This window comes from Oncorhynchus mykiss, chromosome 18 (assembly GCF_057628025.1).
Source record: "Oncorhynchus mykiss isolate SJ-2025 chromosome 18, ASM5762802v1, whole genome shotgun sequence".
Taxonomy (NCBI): Eukaryota; Metazoa; Chordata; class Actinopteri; order Salmoniformes; family Salmonidae; genus Oncorhynchus; species Oncorhynchus mykiss.
The window spans coordinates 5,979,630-5,996,226 of record NC_143039.1 but is presented as its reverse complement, the minus strand read 5'-3'; the positions used below and the strand labels follow the sequence as shown (position 1 = coordinate 5,996,226).

Genomic DNA, 16,597 nt, shown 5'->3' with positions numbered 1-16,597 from the left:
ACTGGGTCAGCTAGCCGTGTAGAGGGGTTATGGTACTCTACTGAGGGACTAGGTTACTGGACTGATTCTGGGTCAGCTAGCCGTGTAGAGGGGTTATGTTACTCTACTGAGGGGCTAGGTTACTGGACTGATGCTGGGTCAGCTAGCCATGTAGAGGGGTTATGGTACTCTACTGAGGGACTAGGTTACTGGACTGATTCTGGGTCAGCTAGCCGTGTAGAGGGGTTATGTTACTCTACTGAGGGGCTAGGTTACTGGACTGATGCTGGGTCAGCTAGCCGTGTAGAGGGGTTATGGTACTCTACTGAGGGACTAGGTTACTGGACTGGGTCAGCTAGCCGTGTAGAGGGGTTATGTTACTCTACTGAGGGACTAGGTTACTGGACTGATGCTGGGTCAGCTAGCCATGTAGAGGGGTTATGTTACTCTACTGAGGGACTAGGTTACTGGACTGGGTCAGCTAGTCGTGTAGAGGGGTTATGTTACTCTACTGAGGGGCTAGGTTACTGGACTGATGCTGGGTCAGCTAGCCGTGTAGAGGGGTTATGTTTCTCTACTGAGGGACTAGGTTACTGGACTGGGTCAGCTAGCCGTGTAGAGGAGTTATGGTACTCTACTGAGGGGCTAGGTTACTGGACTGGGTCAGCTAGCCGTGTAGAGGGGTTATGGTACTCTACTGAGGGACTAGGTTACTGGACTGGGTCAGCTAGCCGTGTAGAGGGGTTATGGTACTCTACTGAGGGACTAGGTTACTGGACTGGGTCAGCTAGCCGTGTAGAGGAGTTATGGTACTCTACTGAGGGGCTAGGTTACTGGACTGGGTCAGCTAGCCGTGTAGAGGAGTTATGGTACTCTACTGAGGGGCTAGGTTACTGGACTGGGTCAGCTAGCCGTGTAGAGGGGTTATGGTACTCTACTGAGGGACTAGGTTACTGGACTGGGTCAGCTAGCCGTGTAGAGGGGTTATGTTACTCTACTGAGGGACTAGGTTACTGGACTGGGTCAGCTAGCCGTGTAGAGGGGTTATGTTACTCTACTGAGGGGCTAGGTTACTGGACTGGGTCAGCTAGCCGTGTAGAGGGGTTATGGTACTCTACTGAGGGGTTAGGTTACTGGACTGGGTCAGCTAGCCGTGTAGAGGGGTTATGGTACTCTACTGAGGGACTAGGTTACTGGACTGATTCTGGGTCAGCTAGCCGTGTAGAGGGGTTATGTTACTCTACTGAGGGGCTAGGTTACTGGACTGATGCTGGGTCAGCTAGCCGTGTAGAGGGGTTATGGTACTCTACTGAGGGACTAGGTTACTGGACTGGGTCAGCTAGCCGTGTAGAGGGGTTATGTTACTCTACTGAGGGACTAGGTTACTGGACTGATGCTGGGTCAGCTAGCCATGTAGAGGGGTTATGTTACTCTACTGAGGGACTAGGTTACTGGACTGGGTCAGCTAGTCGTGTAGAGGGGTTATGTTACTCTACTGAGGGGCTAGGTTACTGGACTGATGCTGGGTCAGCTAGCCGTGTAGAGGGGTTATGTTTCTCTACTGAGGGACTAGGTTACTGGACTGGGTCAGCTAGCCGTGTAGAGGAGTTATGGTACTCTACTGAGGGGCTAGGTTACTGGACTGGGTCAGCTAGCCGTGTAGAGGGGTTATGGTACTCTACTGAGGGACTAGGTTACTGGACTGGGTCAGCTAGCCGTGTAGAGGGGTTATGGTACTCTACTGAGGGACTAGGTTACTGGACTGGGTCAGCTAGCCGTGTAGAGGAGTTATGGTACTCTACTGAGGGGCTAGGTTACTGGACTGGGTCAGCTAGCCGTGTAGAGGAGTTATGGTACTCTACTGAGGGGCTAGGTTACTGGACTGGGTCAGCTAGCCGTGTAGAGGGGTTATGGTACTCTACTGAGGGACTAGGTTACTGGACTGGGTCAGCTAGCCGTGTAGAGGGGTTATGTTACTCTACTGAGGGACTAGGTTACTGGACTGGGTCAGCTAGCCGTGTAGAGGGGTTATGTTACTCTACTGAGGGGCTAGGTTACTGGACTGGGTCAGCTAGCCGTGTAGAGGGGTTATGGTACTCTACTGAGGGGTTAGGTTACTGGACTGGGTCAGCTAGCCGTGTAGAGGGGTTATGTTACTCTACTGAGGGACTAGGTTACTGGACTGGGTCAGCTAGCCGTGTAGAGGGGTTATGTTACTCTACTGAGGGACTAGGTTACTGGACTGGGTCAGCTAGCCGTGTAGAGGGGTTATGGTACTCTACTGAGGGGCTAGGTTACTGGACTGGGTCAGCTAGCCGTGTAGAGGGGTTATGGTACTCTACTGAGGGACTAGGTTACTGGACTGGGTCAGCTAGCCGTGTAGAGGGGTTATGGTACTCTACTGAGGGACTAGGTTACTGGACTGGGTCAGCTAGCCGTGTAGAGGGGTTATGGTACTCTACTGAGGGACTAGGTTACTGGACTGGGTCAGCTAGCCGTGTAGAGGGGTTATGGTACTCTACTGAGGGGCTAGGTTACTGGACTGGGTCAGCTAGCCGTGTAGAGGGGTTATGGTACTCTACTGAGGGACTAGGTTACTGGACTGGGTCAGCTAGCCGTGTAGAGGGGTTATGGTACTCTACTGAGGGGCTAGGTTACTGGACTGGGTCAGCTAGCCGTGTAGAGGGGTTATGGTACTCTACTGAGGGACTAGGTTACTGGACTGGGTCAGCTAGCCGTGTAGAGGGGTTATGGTACTCTACTGAGGGACTAGGTTACTGGACTGGGTCAGCTAGCCGTGTAGAGGGGTTATGGTACTCTACTGAGGGACTAGGTTACTGGACTGGGTCAGCTAGCCGTGTAGAGGGGTTATGGTACTCTACTGAGGGACTAGGTTACTGGACTGGGTCAGCTAGCCGTGTAGAGGGGTTATGGTACTCTACTGAGGGACTAGGTTACTGGACTGGGTCAGCTAGCCGTGTAGAGGGGTTATGGTACTCTACTGAGGGACTAGGTTACTGGACTGATGCTGGGTCAGCTAGCCGTGTAGAGGGGTTATGGTACTCTACTGAGGGACTAGGTTACTGGACTGGGTCAGCTAGCCGTGTAGAGGGGTTATGGTACTCTACTGAGGGGCTAGGTTACTGGACTGGGTCAGCTAGCCGTGTAGAGGGGTTATGGTACTCTACTGAGGGACTAGGTTACTGGACTGGGTCAGCTAGCCGTGTAGAGGGGTTATGGTACTCTACTGAGGGACTAGGTTACTGGACTGGGTCAGCTAGCCGTGTAGAGGGGTTATGGTACTCTACTGAGGGACTAGGTTACTGGACTGATTCTGGGTCAGCTAGCCGTGTAGAGGGGTTATGTTACTCTACTGAGGGGCTAGGTTACTGGACTGATGCTGGGTCAGCTAGCCATGTAGAGGGGTTATGGTACTCTACTGAGGGACTAGGTTACTGGACTGATTCTGGGTCAGCTAGCCGTGTAGAGGGGTTATGTTACTCTACTGAGGGGCTAGGTTACTGGACTGATGCTGGGTCAGCTAGCCGTGTAGAGGGGTTATGGTACTCTACTGAGGGACTAGGTTACTGGACTGGGTCAGCTAGCCGTGTAGAGGGGTTATGTTACTCTACTGAGGGACTAGGTTACTGGACTGATGCTGGGTCAGCTAGCCATGTAGAGGGGTTATGTTACTCTACTGAGGGACTAGGTTACTGGACTGGGTCAGCTAGTCGTGTAGAGGGGTTATGTTACTCTACTGAGGGGCTAGGTTACTGGACTGATGCTGGGTCAGCTAGCCGTGTAGAGGGGTTATGTTTCTCTACTGAGGGACTAGGTTACTGGACTGGGTCAGCTAGCCGTGTAGAGGAGTTATGGTACTCTACTGAGGGGCTAGGTTACTGGACTGGGTCAGCTAGCCGTGTAGAGGGGTTATGGTACTCTACTGAGGGACTAGGTTACTGGACTGGGTCAGCTAGCCGTGTAGAGGGGTTATGGTACTCTACTGAGGGACTAGGTTACTGGACTGGGTCAGCTAGCCGTGTAGAGGAGTTATGGTACTCTACTGAGGGGCTAGGTTACTGGACTGGGTCAGCTAGCCGTGTAGAGGAGTTATGGTACTCTACTGAGGGGCTAGGTTACTGGACTGGGTCAGCTAGCCGTGTAGAGGGGTTATGGTACTCTACTGAGGGACTAGGTTACTGGACTGGGTCAGCTAGCCGTGTAGAGGGGTTATGTTACTCTACTGAGGGACTAGGTTACTGGACTGGGTCAGCTAGCCGTGTAGAGGGGTTATGTTACTCTACTGAGGGGCTAGGTTACTGGACTGGGTCAGCTAGCCGTGTAGAGGGGTTATGGTACTCTACTGAGGGGTTAGGTTACTGGACTGGGTCAGCTAGCCGTGTAGAGGGGTTATGTTACTCTACTGAGGGACTAGGTTACTGGACTGGGTCAGCTAGCCGTGTAGAGGGGTTATGTTACTCTACTGAGGGACTAGGTTACTGGACTGGGTCAGCTAGCCGTGTAGAGGGTTTATGGTACTCTACTGAGGGACTAGGTTACTGGACTGGGTCAGCTAGCCGTGTAGAGGGGTTATGGTACTCTACTGAGGGACTAGGTTACTGGACTGGGTCAGCTAGCCGTGTAGAGGGGTTATGTTACTCTACTGAGGGACTAGGTTACTGGACTGGGTCAGCTAGCCGTGTAGAGGGGTTATGTTACTCTACTGAGGGACTAGGTTACTGGACTGGGTCAGCTAGCCGTGTAGAGGGGTTATGTTACTCTACTGAGGGGCTAGGTTACTGGACTGGGTCAGCTAGCCGTGTAGAGGGGTTATGTTACTCTACTGAGGGGCTAGGTTACTGGACTGGGTCAGCTAGCCGTGTAGAGGGGTTATGTTACTCTACTGAGGGGCTAGGTTACTGGACTGGGTCAGCTAGCCGTGTAGAGGGGTTATGTTACTCTACTGAGGGGCTAGGTTACTGGACTGGGTCAGCTAGCCGTGTAGAGGGGTTATGTTACTCTACTGAGGGGCTAGGTTACTGGACTGGGTCAGCTAGCCGTGTAGAGGGGTCATGGTACTCTACTGAGGGGCTAGGTTACTGGACTGATGCTGGATCAGCTAGCCGTGTAGAGGGGTTATGTTACTCTACTGAGGGGCTAGGTTACTGGACTGGGTCAGCTAGTCGTGTAGAGGGGTTATGTTACTCTACTGAGGGGCTAGGTTACTGGACTGATGCTGGGTCAGCTAGCCGTGTAGAGGGGTTATGTTACTCTACTGAGGGACTAGGTTACTGGACTGGGTCAGCTAGCCGTGTAGAGGGGTTATGTTACTCTACTGAGGGGCTAGGTTACTGGACTGGGTCAGCTAGCCGTGTAGAGGGGTTATGTTACTCTACTGAGGGGCTAGGTTACTGGACTGGGTCAGCTAGCTGTGTAGAGGGGTTATGTTACTCTACTGAGGGACTAGGTTACTGGACTGGGTCAGCTAGCCGTGTAGAGGGGTTATGTTACTCTACTGAGGGGCTAGGTTACTGGACTGGGTCAGCTAGCCGTGTAGAGGGGTTATGTTACTCTACTGAGGGGCTAGGTTACTGGACTGGGTCAGCTAGCCATGTAGAGGGGTTATGTTACTCTACTGAGGGGCTAGGTTACTGGACTGATGCTGGGTCAGCTAGTCGTGTAGAGGGGTTATGGTACTCTACTGAGGGACTAGGTTACTGGACTGATGCTGGGTCAGCTAGTCGTGTAGAGGGGTTATGGTACTCTACTGAGGGACTAGGTTACTGGATTGGGTCAGCTAGCCGTGTAGAGGGGTTATGTTACTCTACTGAGGGGCTAGGGTACTGGACTGGGTCAGCTAGCCGTGTAGAGGGGTTATGGTACTCTACTGAGGGACTAGGTTACTGGACTGGGTCAGCTAGCCGTGTAGAGGGGTCATGGTACTCTACTGAGGGGCTAGGTTACTGGACTGATGCTGGGTCAGCTAGTCGTGTAGAGGGGTTATGGTACTCTACTGAGGGACTAGGTTACTGGACTGGGTCAGCTAGCCGTGTAGAGGGGTCATGGTACTCTACTGAGGGGCTAGGTTACTGGACTGATGCTGGGTCAGCTAGCCGTGTAGAGGGGTTATGGTACTCTACTGAGGGGCTAGGTTACTGGACTGGGTCAGCTAGCCGTGTAGAGGGGTTATGTTACTCTACTGAGGGACTAGGTTACTGGACTGGGTCAGCTAGCCGTGTAGAGGGGTTATGGTACTCTACTGAGGGGCTAGGTTACTGGACTGATGCTGGGTCAGCTAGCCGTGTAGAGGGGTTATGGTACTCTACTGAGGGGCTAGGTTACTGGACTGGGTCAGCTAGCCGTGTAGAGGGGTTATGGTACTCTACTGAGGGACTAGGTTACTGGACTGGGTCAGCTAGTCGTGTAGAGGGGTTATGTTACTCTACTGAGGGACTAGGTTACTGGACTGGGTCAGCTAGCCGTGTAGAGGGGTTATGGTACTCTACTGAGGGGCTAGGTTACTGGACTGGGTCAGCTAGCCGTGTAGAGGGGTTATGGTACTCTACTGAGGGGCTAGGTTACTGGACTGGGTCAGCTAGCCATGTAGAGGGGTTATGGTACTCTACTGAGGGACTAGGTTACTGGACTGGGTCAGCTAGTCGTGTAGAGGGGTTATGTTACACTGCTGAGGGACTAGGTTACTGGACTGGGTCAGCTAGCCGTGTAGAGGGGTTATGGTACTCTACTGAGGGACTAGGTTACTGGACTGATGCTGGGTCAGCTAGCCGTGTAGAGGGGTTATGGTACTCTACTGAGGGACTAGGTTACTGGACTGGGTCAGCTAGCCGTGTAGAGGGGTTATGGTACTCTACTGAGGGGCTAGGTTACTGGACTGGGTCAGCTAGCCGTGTAGAGGGGTTATGGTACTCTACTGAGGGACTAGGTTACTGGACTGGGTCAGCTAGCCGTGTAGAGGGGTTATGGTACTCTACTGAGGGACTAGGTTACTGGACTGGGTCAGCTAGCCGTGTAGAGGGGTTATGGTACTCTACTGAGGGACTAGGTTACTGGACTGATTCTGGGTCAGCTAGCCGTGTAGAGGGGTTATGTTACTCTACTGAGGGGCTAGGTTACTGGACTGATGCTGGGTCAGCTAGCCATGTAGAGGGGTTATGGTACTCTACTGAGGGACTAGGTTACTGGACTGATTCTGGGTCAGCTAGCCGTGTAGAGGGGTTATGTTACTCTACTGAGGGGCTAGGTTACTGGACTGATGCTGGGTCAGCTAGCCGTGTAGAGGGGTTATGGTACTCTACTGAGGGACTAGGTTACTGGACTGGGTCAGCTAGCCGTGTAGAGGGGTTATGTTACTCTACTGAGGGACTAGGTTACTGGACTGATGCTGGGTCAGCTAGCCATGTAGAGGGGTTATGTTACTCTACTGAGGGACTAGGTTACTGGACTGGGTCAGCTAGTCGTGTAGAGGGGTTATGGTACTCTACTGAGGGGCTAGGTTACTGGACTGGGTCAGCTAGCCGTGTAGAGGGGTTATGGTACTCTACTGAGGGACTAGGTTACTGGACTGGGTCAGCTAGCCGTGTAGAGGGGTATGGTACTCTACTGAGGGACTAGGTTACTGGACTGATTCTGGGTCAGCTAGCCGTGTAGAGGGGTTATGTTACTCTACTGAGGGGCTAGGTTACTGGACTGATGCTGGGTCAGCTAGCCATGTAGAGGGGTTATGTTACTCTACTGAGGGACTAGGTTACTGGACTGGGTCAGCTAGCCGTGTAGAGGGGTTATGGTACTCTACTGAGGGACTAGGTTACTGGACTGATTCTGGGTCAGCTAGCCGTGTAGAGGGGTTATGTTACTCTACTGAGGGGCTAGGTTACTGGACTGATGCTGGGTCAGCTAGCCATGTAGAGGGGTTATGGTACTCTACTGAGGGGCTAGGTTACTGGACTGGGTCAGCTAGTCGTGTAGAGGGGTTATGTTACTCTACTGAGGGGCTAGGTTACTGGACTGATGCTGGGTCAGCTAGTCGTGTAGAGGGGTTATGTTACTCTACTGAGGGGCTAGGTTACTGGACTGATGCAGGGTCAGCTAGTCGTGAAGAGGGGTTATGGTACTCTACTGAGGGGCTAGGTTACTGGACTGATGCTGGGTCAGCTAGTCGTGTAGAGGGGTTATGTTACTCTACTGAGGGGCTAGGTTACTGGACTGATGCTGGGTCAGCTAGTCGTGTAGAGGGGTTATGTTACTCTACTGAGGGGCTAGGTTACTGGACTGATGCTGGGTCAGCTAGCCGTGTAGAGGGGTTATGTTTCTCTACTGAGGGACTAGGTTACTGGACTGGGTCAGCTAGCCGTGTAGAGGAGTTATGGTACTCTACTGAGGGGCTAGGTTACTGGACTGGGTCAGCTAGCCGTGTAGAGGGGTTATGGTACTCTACTGAGGGACTAGGTTACTGGACTGGGTCAGCTAGCCGTGTAGAGGGGTTATGGTACTCTACTGAGGGACTAGGTTACTGGACTGGGTCAGCTAGCCGTGTAGAGGAGTTATGGTACTCTACTGAGGGGCTAGGTTACTGGACTGGGTCAGCTAGTCGTGTAGAGGGGTTATGTTACTCTACTGAGGGACTAGGTTACTGGACTGGGTCAGCTAGTCGTGTAGAGGGGTTATGTTACTCTACTGAGGGACTAGGTTACTGGACTGGGTCAGCTAGTCGTGTAGAGGGGTTATGTTACTCTACTGAGGGACTAGGTTACTGGACTGGGTCAGCTAGCCGTGTAGAGGGGTTATGGTACTCTACTGAGGGGCTAGGTTACTGGACTGGGTCAGCTAGCCGTGTAGAGGGGTTATGTTACTCTACTGAGGGACTAGGTTACTGGACTGGGTCAGCTAGCCGTGTAGAGGGGTTATGGTACTCTACTGAGGGGCTAGGTTACTGGACTGGGTCAGCTAGCCGTGTAGAGGGGTTATGGTACTCTACTGAGGGGCTAGGTTACTGGACTGGGTCAGCTAGCCGTGTAGAGGGGTTATGGTACTCTACTGAGGGGCTAGGTTACTGGACTGGGTCAGCTAGCCGTGTAGAGGGGTTATGGTACTCTACTGAGGGGCTAGGTTACTGGACTGGGTCAGCTAGCCGTGTAGAGGGGTTATGGTACTCTACTGAGGGGCTAGGTTACTGGACTGATGCTGGGTCAGCTAGTCGTGTAGAGGGGTTATGGTACTCTACTGAGGGACTAGGTTACTGGACTGGGTCAGCTAGCCGTGTAGAGGGGTTATGGTACTCTACTGAGGGGCTAGGTTACTGGACTGGGTCAGCTAGCCGTGTAGAGGGGTTATGGTACTCTACTGAGGGGCTAGGTTACTGGACTGGGTCAGCTAGCCGTGTAGAGGGGTTATGGTACTCTACTGAGGGGCTAGGTTACTGGACTGGGTCAGCTAGCCGTGTAGAGGGGTTATGTTACTCTACTGAGGGGCTAGGGTACTGGACTGATGCTGGGTCAGCTAGTCGTGTAGAGGGGTTATGGTACTCTACTGAGGGACTAGGTTACTGGACTGGGTCAGCTAGCCGTGTAGAGGGGTTATGGTACTCTACTGAGGGACTAGGTTACTGGACTGATGTTGGGTCAGCTAGCCGTGTAGAGGGGTTATGGTACTCTACTGAGGGACTAGGTTACTGGACTGGGTCAGCTAGCCGTGTAGAGGGGTTATGGTACTCTACTGAGGGGCTAGGTTACTGGACTGATGCTGGGTCAGCTAGCCGTGTAGAGGGGTTATGGTACTCTACTGAGGGGCTAGGTTACTGGACTGGGTCAGCTAGTCGTGTAGAGGGGTTATGTTACTCTACTGAGGGACTAGGTTACTGGACTGGGTCAGCTAGCCGTGTAGAGGGGTTATGGTACTCTACTGAGGGGCTAGGTTACTGGACTGGGTCAGCTAGCCGTGTAGAGGGGTTATGGTACTCTACTGAGGGACTAGGTTACTGGACTGGGTCAGCTAGTCGTGTAGAGGGGTTATGTTACTCTACTGAGGGACTAGGTTACTGGACTGGGTCAGCTAGCCGTGTAGAGGGGTTATGGTACTCTACTGAGGGGCTAGGTTACTGGACTGGGTCAGCTAGCCGTGTAGAGGGGTTATGGTACTCTACTGAGGGGCTAGGTTACTGGACTGGGTCAGCTAGCCATGTAGAGGGGTTATGGTACTCTACTGAGGGACTAGGTTACTGGACTGGGTCAGCTAGTCGTGTAGAGGGGTTATGTTACACTGCTGACACAGTACTAACCCAAGGTCAGAGGTCTCAGTTAACCCTACCTTACAGGGGACAACTAGTGAGGAGGGGGCGGGGGGAGACATTCTGGGACAAGACGAGGTCTCGACTTTAAATGGAACATTTGGATGATGGGATACGTCAACAACCTGAGACTGTACTGAGAGAGAGGATGATGGGATACGTCAACAACCTGAGACTGTACTGAGAGAGAGGATGATGTGATACGTCAACAACCTGAGACTGTACTGAGAGAGAGGATGATGTGATACGTCAACAACCTGAGACTGTACTGAGAGAGAGGATGATGGGATACGTCAACAACCTGAGACTGTACTGAGAGAGAGGATGATGGGATACGTCAACAACCTGAGACTGTACTGAGAGAGAGGATGATGGGATACGTCAACAACCTGAGATTGTACTGAGAGAGAGGATGATGGGATACGTCAACAACCTGAGACTGTACTGAGAGAGAGGATGATGGGATACGTCAATAACCTGAGACTGTACTGAGAGAGAGGATGATGGGATACGTCAACAACCTGAGACTGTACTGAGAGAGAGGATGATGTGATACGTCAACAACCTGAGACTGTACTGAGAGAGAGGATGATGTGATACGTCAACAACCTGAGACTGTACTGAGAGAGAGGATGATGGGATACGTCAACAACCTGAGACTGTACTGAGAGAGAGGATGATGGGATACGTCAACAACCTGAGATTGTACTGAGAGAGAGGATGATGGGATACGTCAACAACCTGAGACTGTACTGAGAGAGAGGATGATGTGATACGTCAACAACCTGAGACTGTACTGAGAGAGAGGATGATGTGATACGTCAACAACCTGAGACTGTACTGAGAGAGAGGATGATGGGATACGTCAATAACCTGAGACTGTACTGAGAGAGAGGATGATGGGATACGTCAACAACCTGAGACTGTACTGAGAGAGAGGATGATGGGATACGTCAACAACCTGAGACTGTACTGAGAGAGAGGATGATGGGATACGTCAACAACCTGAGACTGTACTGAGAGAGAGGATGATGTGATACGTCAACAACCTGAGACTGTACTGAGAGAGAGGATGATGGGATACGTCAATAACCTGAGACTGTACTGAGAGAGAGGATGATGGGATACGTCAACAACCTGAGACTGTACTGAGAGAGAGGATGATGGGATACGTCAACAACCTGAGACTGTACTGAGAGAGAGGATGATGGGATACGTCAACAACCTGAGACTGTACTGAGTGAGAGGATGATGGGATACGTCAACAACCTGAGACTGTACTGAGAGAGGGGATGATGGGATACGTCAACAACCTGAGACTGTACTGAGAGAGGGGATGATGGGAAATGCAAGCATCTTCACTGTCATGGTTTGGTAATAGTTCCATAGCACGTGTCCTACATAGAATAAATGTGATTTAATTGTGTTGCCAGGTGTGGATGTGGATGCTGAGCTGGCAGCTGCCATCATGTCCAGGAGGATCATCCAGTCTCTGATCACCGTGGAAGCCTGGGAGGGATATACCTTCGCTGACCATCAGATCAAGATCAAGGAGTCACATGACCTCTACGGCGCTGTGATGTGGCCCTCGGTACAACACGCGCCTTCCGCCCACCTTCATCATCCTCACTAACACTACCCTTCCGCCCACCTTCATCACCCTCACTAACACTACCCTTATGGTCACCTTCATCATCCTCACTAACACTACCCTTATGGTCACCTTCATCATCCTCACTAACTCTACCCTTATGGTCACCTTCATCATCCTCACTAACACTACCCTACCGCTCACCTTCATCATCCTCACTAACACTACCCTTACACTAATCTTCATCACAATCATTACTTTTAAATTCCACTTTTGTCCTCACCATGTACATCTTCATCCATCAACTTCATTTTATAATGTCCTGTTAGTTCACATTGCATTGTGTTTATTTCCCATCAGGCCATAGTGCTGTGTTACTTCCTGGATACGCACCGTGACACGTACAACCTGCTGGACAAGAACGTCATCGAGCTGGGCGCCGGGACCGGTCTGGTCTCCATAGTTACAAGCCTTCTAGGTGAGACAATCTTGTATTTACAAAGTCGCACGGGTGGTCCCAGACACCCTCCTCGTATCACTGAGCTGTCCTGGGGGACCCAGACACCCTCCTCGTATCACTGAGCTGTCCTGGGGGGCCCAGACACCCTCCTCGTATCACTGAGCTGTCCTGGGGGTCCCAGACAGCCTCCTCGTATCACTGAGCTGTCCTGGGGGACCCAGACACCCTCCTCGTATCACTGAGCTGTCCTGGGGGGTCCCAGACAGCCTCCTCGTATCACTGAGCTGTCCTGGGGGGTCCCAGACAGCCTCCTCGTATCACTGAGCTGTCCTGGGGGGTTCCAGACAACCTCCTCGTACCACTGAGCTGTCCTGGGGGGCCCCAGACACCCTCCTCGTATCACTGAGCTGTCCTGGGGGTCCCAGACACCCTCCTCGTACCACTGAGCTGTCCTGGGGGGCCCCAGACACCCTCCTCGTATCACTGAGCTGTCCTGGGGGTCCCAGACACCCTCCTTGTATCACTGAGCTGTCCTGGGGGGCCCCAGACACCCTCCTCGTATCACTGAGCTGTCCCGGGGGGCCCAAGACACCCTCCTCGTGTCACTGAGCTGTCCTGGGGGGTCCCAGACAGCCTCCTTGTATCACTGAGCTGTCCTGGGGGGCCCCAGACACCCTCCTCGTATCACTGAGCTGTCCCGGGGGGCCCAAGACACCCTCCTCGTGTCACTGAGCTGTCCTGGGGGGTCCCAGACACCCTCCTCGTATTACTGAGCTGTCCTGGGGGGCCCCAGACACCCTCCTCATATCACTGAGCTGTCCTGGGGGGTCCCAGACACCCTCCTCGTATCACTGAGCTGCCCTGGGGGGTCCCAGACACCCTCCTCGTATCACTGAGCTGTCCTGGGGGGTCCCAGACAACCTCCTCGTACCACTGAGCTGTCCTGGGGGGTCCCAGACAACCTCCTCGTATCACTGAGCTGTCCTGGGGGGTCCCAGACAACCTCCTCGTATCACTGAGCTGTCCTGGGGGGTCCCAGACACCCTCCTCGTATCACTGAGCTGTCCTGGGGGCCCAAGACACCCTCCTCGTGTCACTGAGCTGTCCTGGGGGGCCCCAGACACCCTCCTCGTTAGTGTGTTTTTTTTGTTTTAGTTTTTCGGGCCAATCAATCAATCAAATGTATTTATAAAGCCCTTCGTACATCAGCTGATATCTCAAAGTGCTGTAACAGAAACCCAGCCTAAAACCCCAAACAGCAAGCAATGCAGGTGTAGAAGCACAGTGGCTAGGAAAAACTCCCTAGAAAGGCCAGAATCTAGGAAGAAACCTAGAGAGGAACCAGGCTATGTGGGGTGGCCAGTCCTCTTCTGCCTGTGCCGGGTGGAGATTATAATAGATCATGGCCAAGATGTTCAAATGTTCATAGATGACCAGCAGGGTCAAATAATAATAATAATCACAGTAGTTGTCGAGGGTGCAGCAGGTCAGTACCTCAGGAGTAAATGTCAGTTGGCTTTTCATAGCCGATCATTGAGAGGATCTCTACCACTCCTGCTGTCTCTAGAGAGTTGAAAACAGCAGGTCTGGGACAGGTAGCACGTCCGGTCACACCGCCCTCTTCAGAGGACAGACATCTCCTTCCTGTTTGGTAACTGGTGTTTGTTTGTGTTTATTTCCTAGGTGCCAAGGTCACGTCCACAGACCTGCCGGAGGTGCTGAGTAACCTGCAGTATAACGTACTGCGTAACACCAGGGGTTCCTGTAGACACGCTCCTCGTGTCGCTGAGCTGTCCTGGGGGAAGGAGCTGGAACAACGCTTCCCTCAGGCTGCCTGTCACTACGACTACGTGTTCGCTGCCGATGTGGTGTACTGCCACCCTTACCTGGCGGAACTCTTGGACACCTTCGATCACCTGTGTCAGGACGGGACGGAGATCCTCTGGGCCATGAGGTTCCGTCTGGACAGAGAGAACCAGTTCGTAGAACGGTTCCAGACCAGGTTCCATCTGGATGAACTGTACGATCTGCCCAGTCTCAGTATCAAACTGTACCGAGCATCGAGGAAGGAGATGGGGAGGAAGACACGGTCTGGAGAGGCAGCTTAATACTACCATGCTCAACGGAAGCAGTCTGAGACACTGCAGGGGGATGGAGAGATGGGGATGTGAATGTGTGTTCTTTGATTGAATCCCAGACACACACTCGAGAAGTGCATTACACTTAACTCTTGAAGGTAATTTACCCTTGATCCGACATCCACAGCATTTCGGGGGAAATTGTAGTGTCATGGCCCAGAAAATAATTTATTGGAGCCCTTTTATGTTTTGTTGTAGCTGTCCACTTTATGGAGGTTACTGTCCTCTTTACGGAGGCTACTGTCCTCTTTACAGAGGCTACTGTCCTCTTTACAGAGGCTACTGTCCTCTTTACAGAGGCTACTGTCCTCTTTGCGGAGGTTACTGTTCTCTTTACAGAGGCTACTGTCCTCTTTACAGAGGCTACTGTCCTCTTTGCGGAGGTTACTGTTCTCTTTACAGAGGCTACTGTCCTCTTTACAGAGGCTACTGTCCTCTTTGCGGAGGTTACTGTTCTCTTTACAGAGGCTACTGTCCTCTTTACAGAGGCTACTGTCCTCTTTGCGGAGGTTACTGTTCTCTTTACAGAGGCTACTGTCCTCTTTACAGAGGCTACTGTTCTCTTTACAGAGGCTACTGTTCTCTTTACAGAAGTTACTGTTCTCTTTACGGAGTCTACTGTCCTCTTTACGGAGGCTACTGTTCTCTTTGCGGAGGTTACTGTTCTCTTTACAGAGGCTACTGTTCTCTTTACAGAGGTTACTGTTCTCTTTAAGGAGGTTACTGTCCTCTTTACGGAGGTTACTTTCCTCTTTATGGAGGTTACTGTCCTCTTTACGTTGGTTACTGTCCTCTTTACAGAGAGACCTTTCCTCTTTACGGAGGTTACTGTCCTCTTTACGGAGGTTACTGTCCTCTTTACGGAGGTTACAGTCCTCTTTACTGAGGTTACTGTCCTCTTTACGGAGAGACCTTTCCTCTTTACTGAGGTTACTGTCCTCTTTACGGAGTTTACTGCCCTCTTTACGGAGTTTATTGTCCTCGTTACGGAGGTTACATGAACTCTCCTTCCCTTCATGTCTGGGCCTTGAACTCTCCTTCCCTTCATGTCTGGGCCTTGAACTCTCCTTCCCTTCATGTCTGGGCAATGAACTCCCCTTCATATCTGGGTCTTTAACTCTCCTTCCCTTCATATCTGGGCCTTGAACTCTCCTTCCCTTCATGTCTGGGCCTTGAACTCTCCTTCCCTTCATATATGGGTCTTGAACTCTCCTCTTCATGTCTGGGTCTTGAACTCTCCTTCCCTTCATGTCTGGGCCTTGAACTCTCCTTCTCTTCATATCTGAGCCTTGAACTCTCCTTCTCTTCATATCTGGTCCTTGAACTCTCCTCTCTTCATATCTGGTCCTTGAACTTTCCTCTCTTCATATCTGGTCCTTGAAATCTCCTCTCTTCATATCTGGTCCTTGAACTCTCCTCTCTTCATGTCTGAGCCTTGAACTCTCATTCCCTCCATGTCTGGGCCTTGAACTCTCCTCTCTTCATGTCTGGGTCTTGAACTCTCCTTCTCTTCACATCTGGGCAGATCAGTATATTATTGTTTTCTCTGTTATTCAGTTGTATCTCTGATTGAAGATGTATAGTGTCTGCTTCACCTGATGTGTTGCTGTACATAACAAGAACCTGCTTCACCTGATGTGTTGCTGTACATAACAAGAACCTGCTTCACCTAATGTGTTGCTGTACATAACAAGAACCTGCTTCACCTGATGTGTTGCTGTACATATCGAGACCTGCTTCACCTAATGTGTTGCTGTACATAACAAGAACCTGCTTCACCTGATGTGTTGCTGTACATAACAAGACCTGCTTCACCTGTTGTGTTGCTATAATAATAATTATAAACACCTCTGGTCTGTAAATAGTTCTGAGAAATAAAGTACATTATAAACACCTCTGGTCTGTAAATACAGTACATTATAAACACCTCTGGTCTGTAAATACAGTACATTATAAACGCCTCTGGTCTGTAAATACAGTACATTATAAACACCTCTGGTCTGTAAATACAGTACATTATAAACACCTCTGGTCTGTAAATACAGTACATTATAAACACCTCTGGTCTGTAAATACAGTACATTATAAACGCCTCTGGTCTGTAAATACAGTACATTATAAACACC

At 51.4% G+C, this 16,597-nt stretch overlaps 1 protein-coding gene across 1 annotated transcript in view; it reads left to right on the top strand.

Moving 5' to 3' along the window:
- LOC149975363 (methyltransferase-like protein 21E) overlaps positions 1 to 16,364 on the top strand; it is a 33,610-nt gene extending 17,246 nt beyond the window's left edge. Inside the window, exons 2-4 of the mRNA XM_090206702.1 lie at positions 11,716 to 11,873; positions 12,234 to 12,351; positions 14,017 to 16,364. Of these exons, the coding sequence (XP_090062828.1) occupies positions 11,716 to 11,873; positions 12,234 to 12,351; positions 14,017 to 14,441 (701 nt within the window). The 3' untranslated portion in view covers positions 14,442 to 16,364. The remainder of the gene's footprint in view (positions 1 to 11,715; positions 11,874 to 12,233; positions 12,352 to 14,016) is intronic.
- Positions 16,365 to 16,597: the final 233 nt, after the last annotated feature.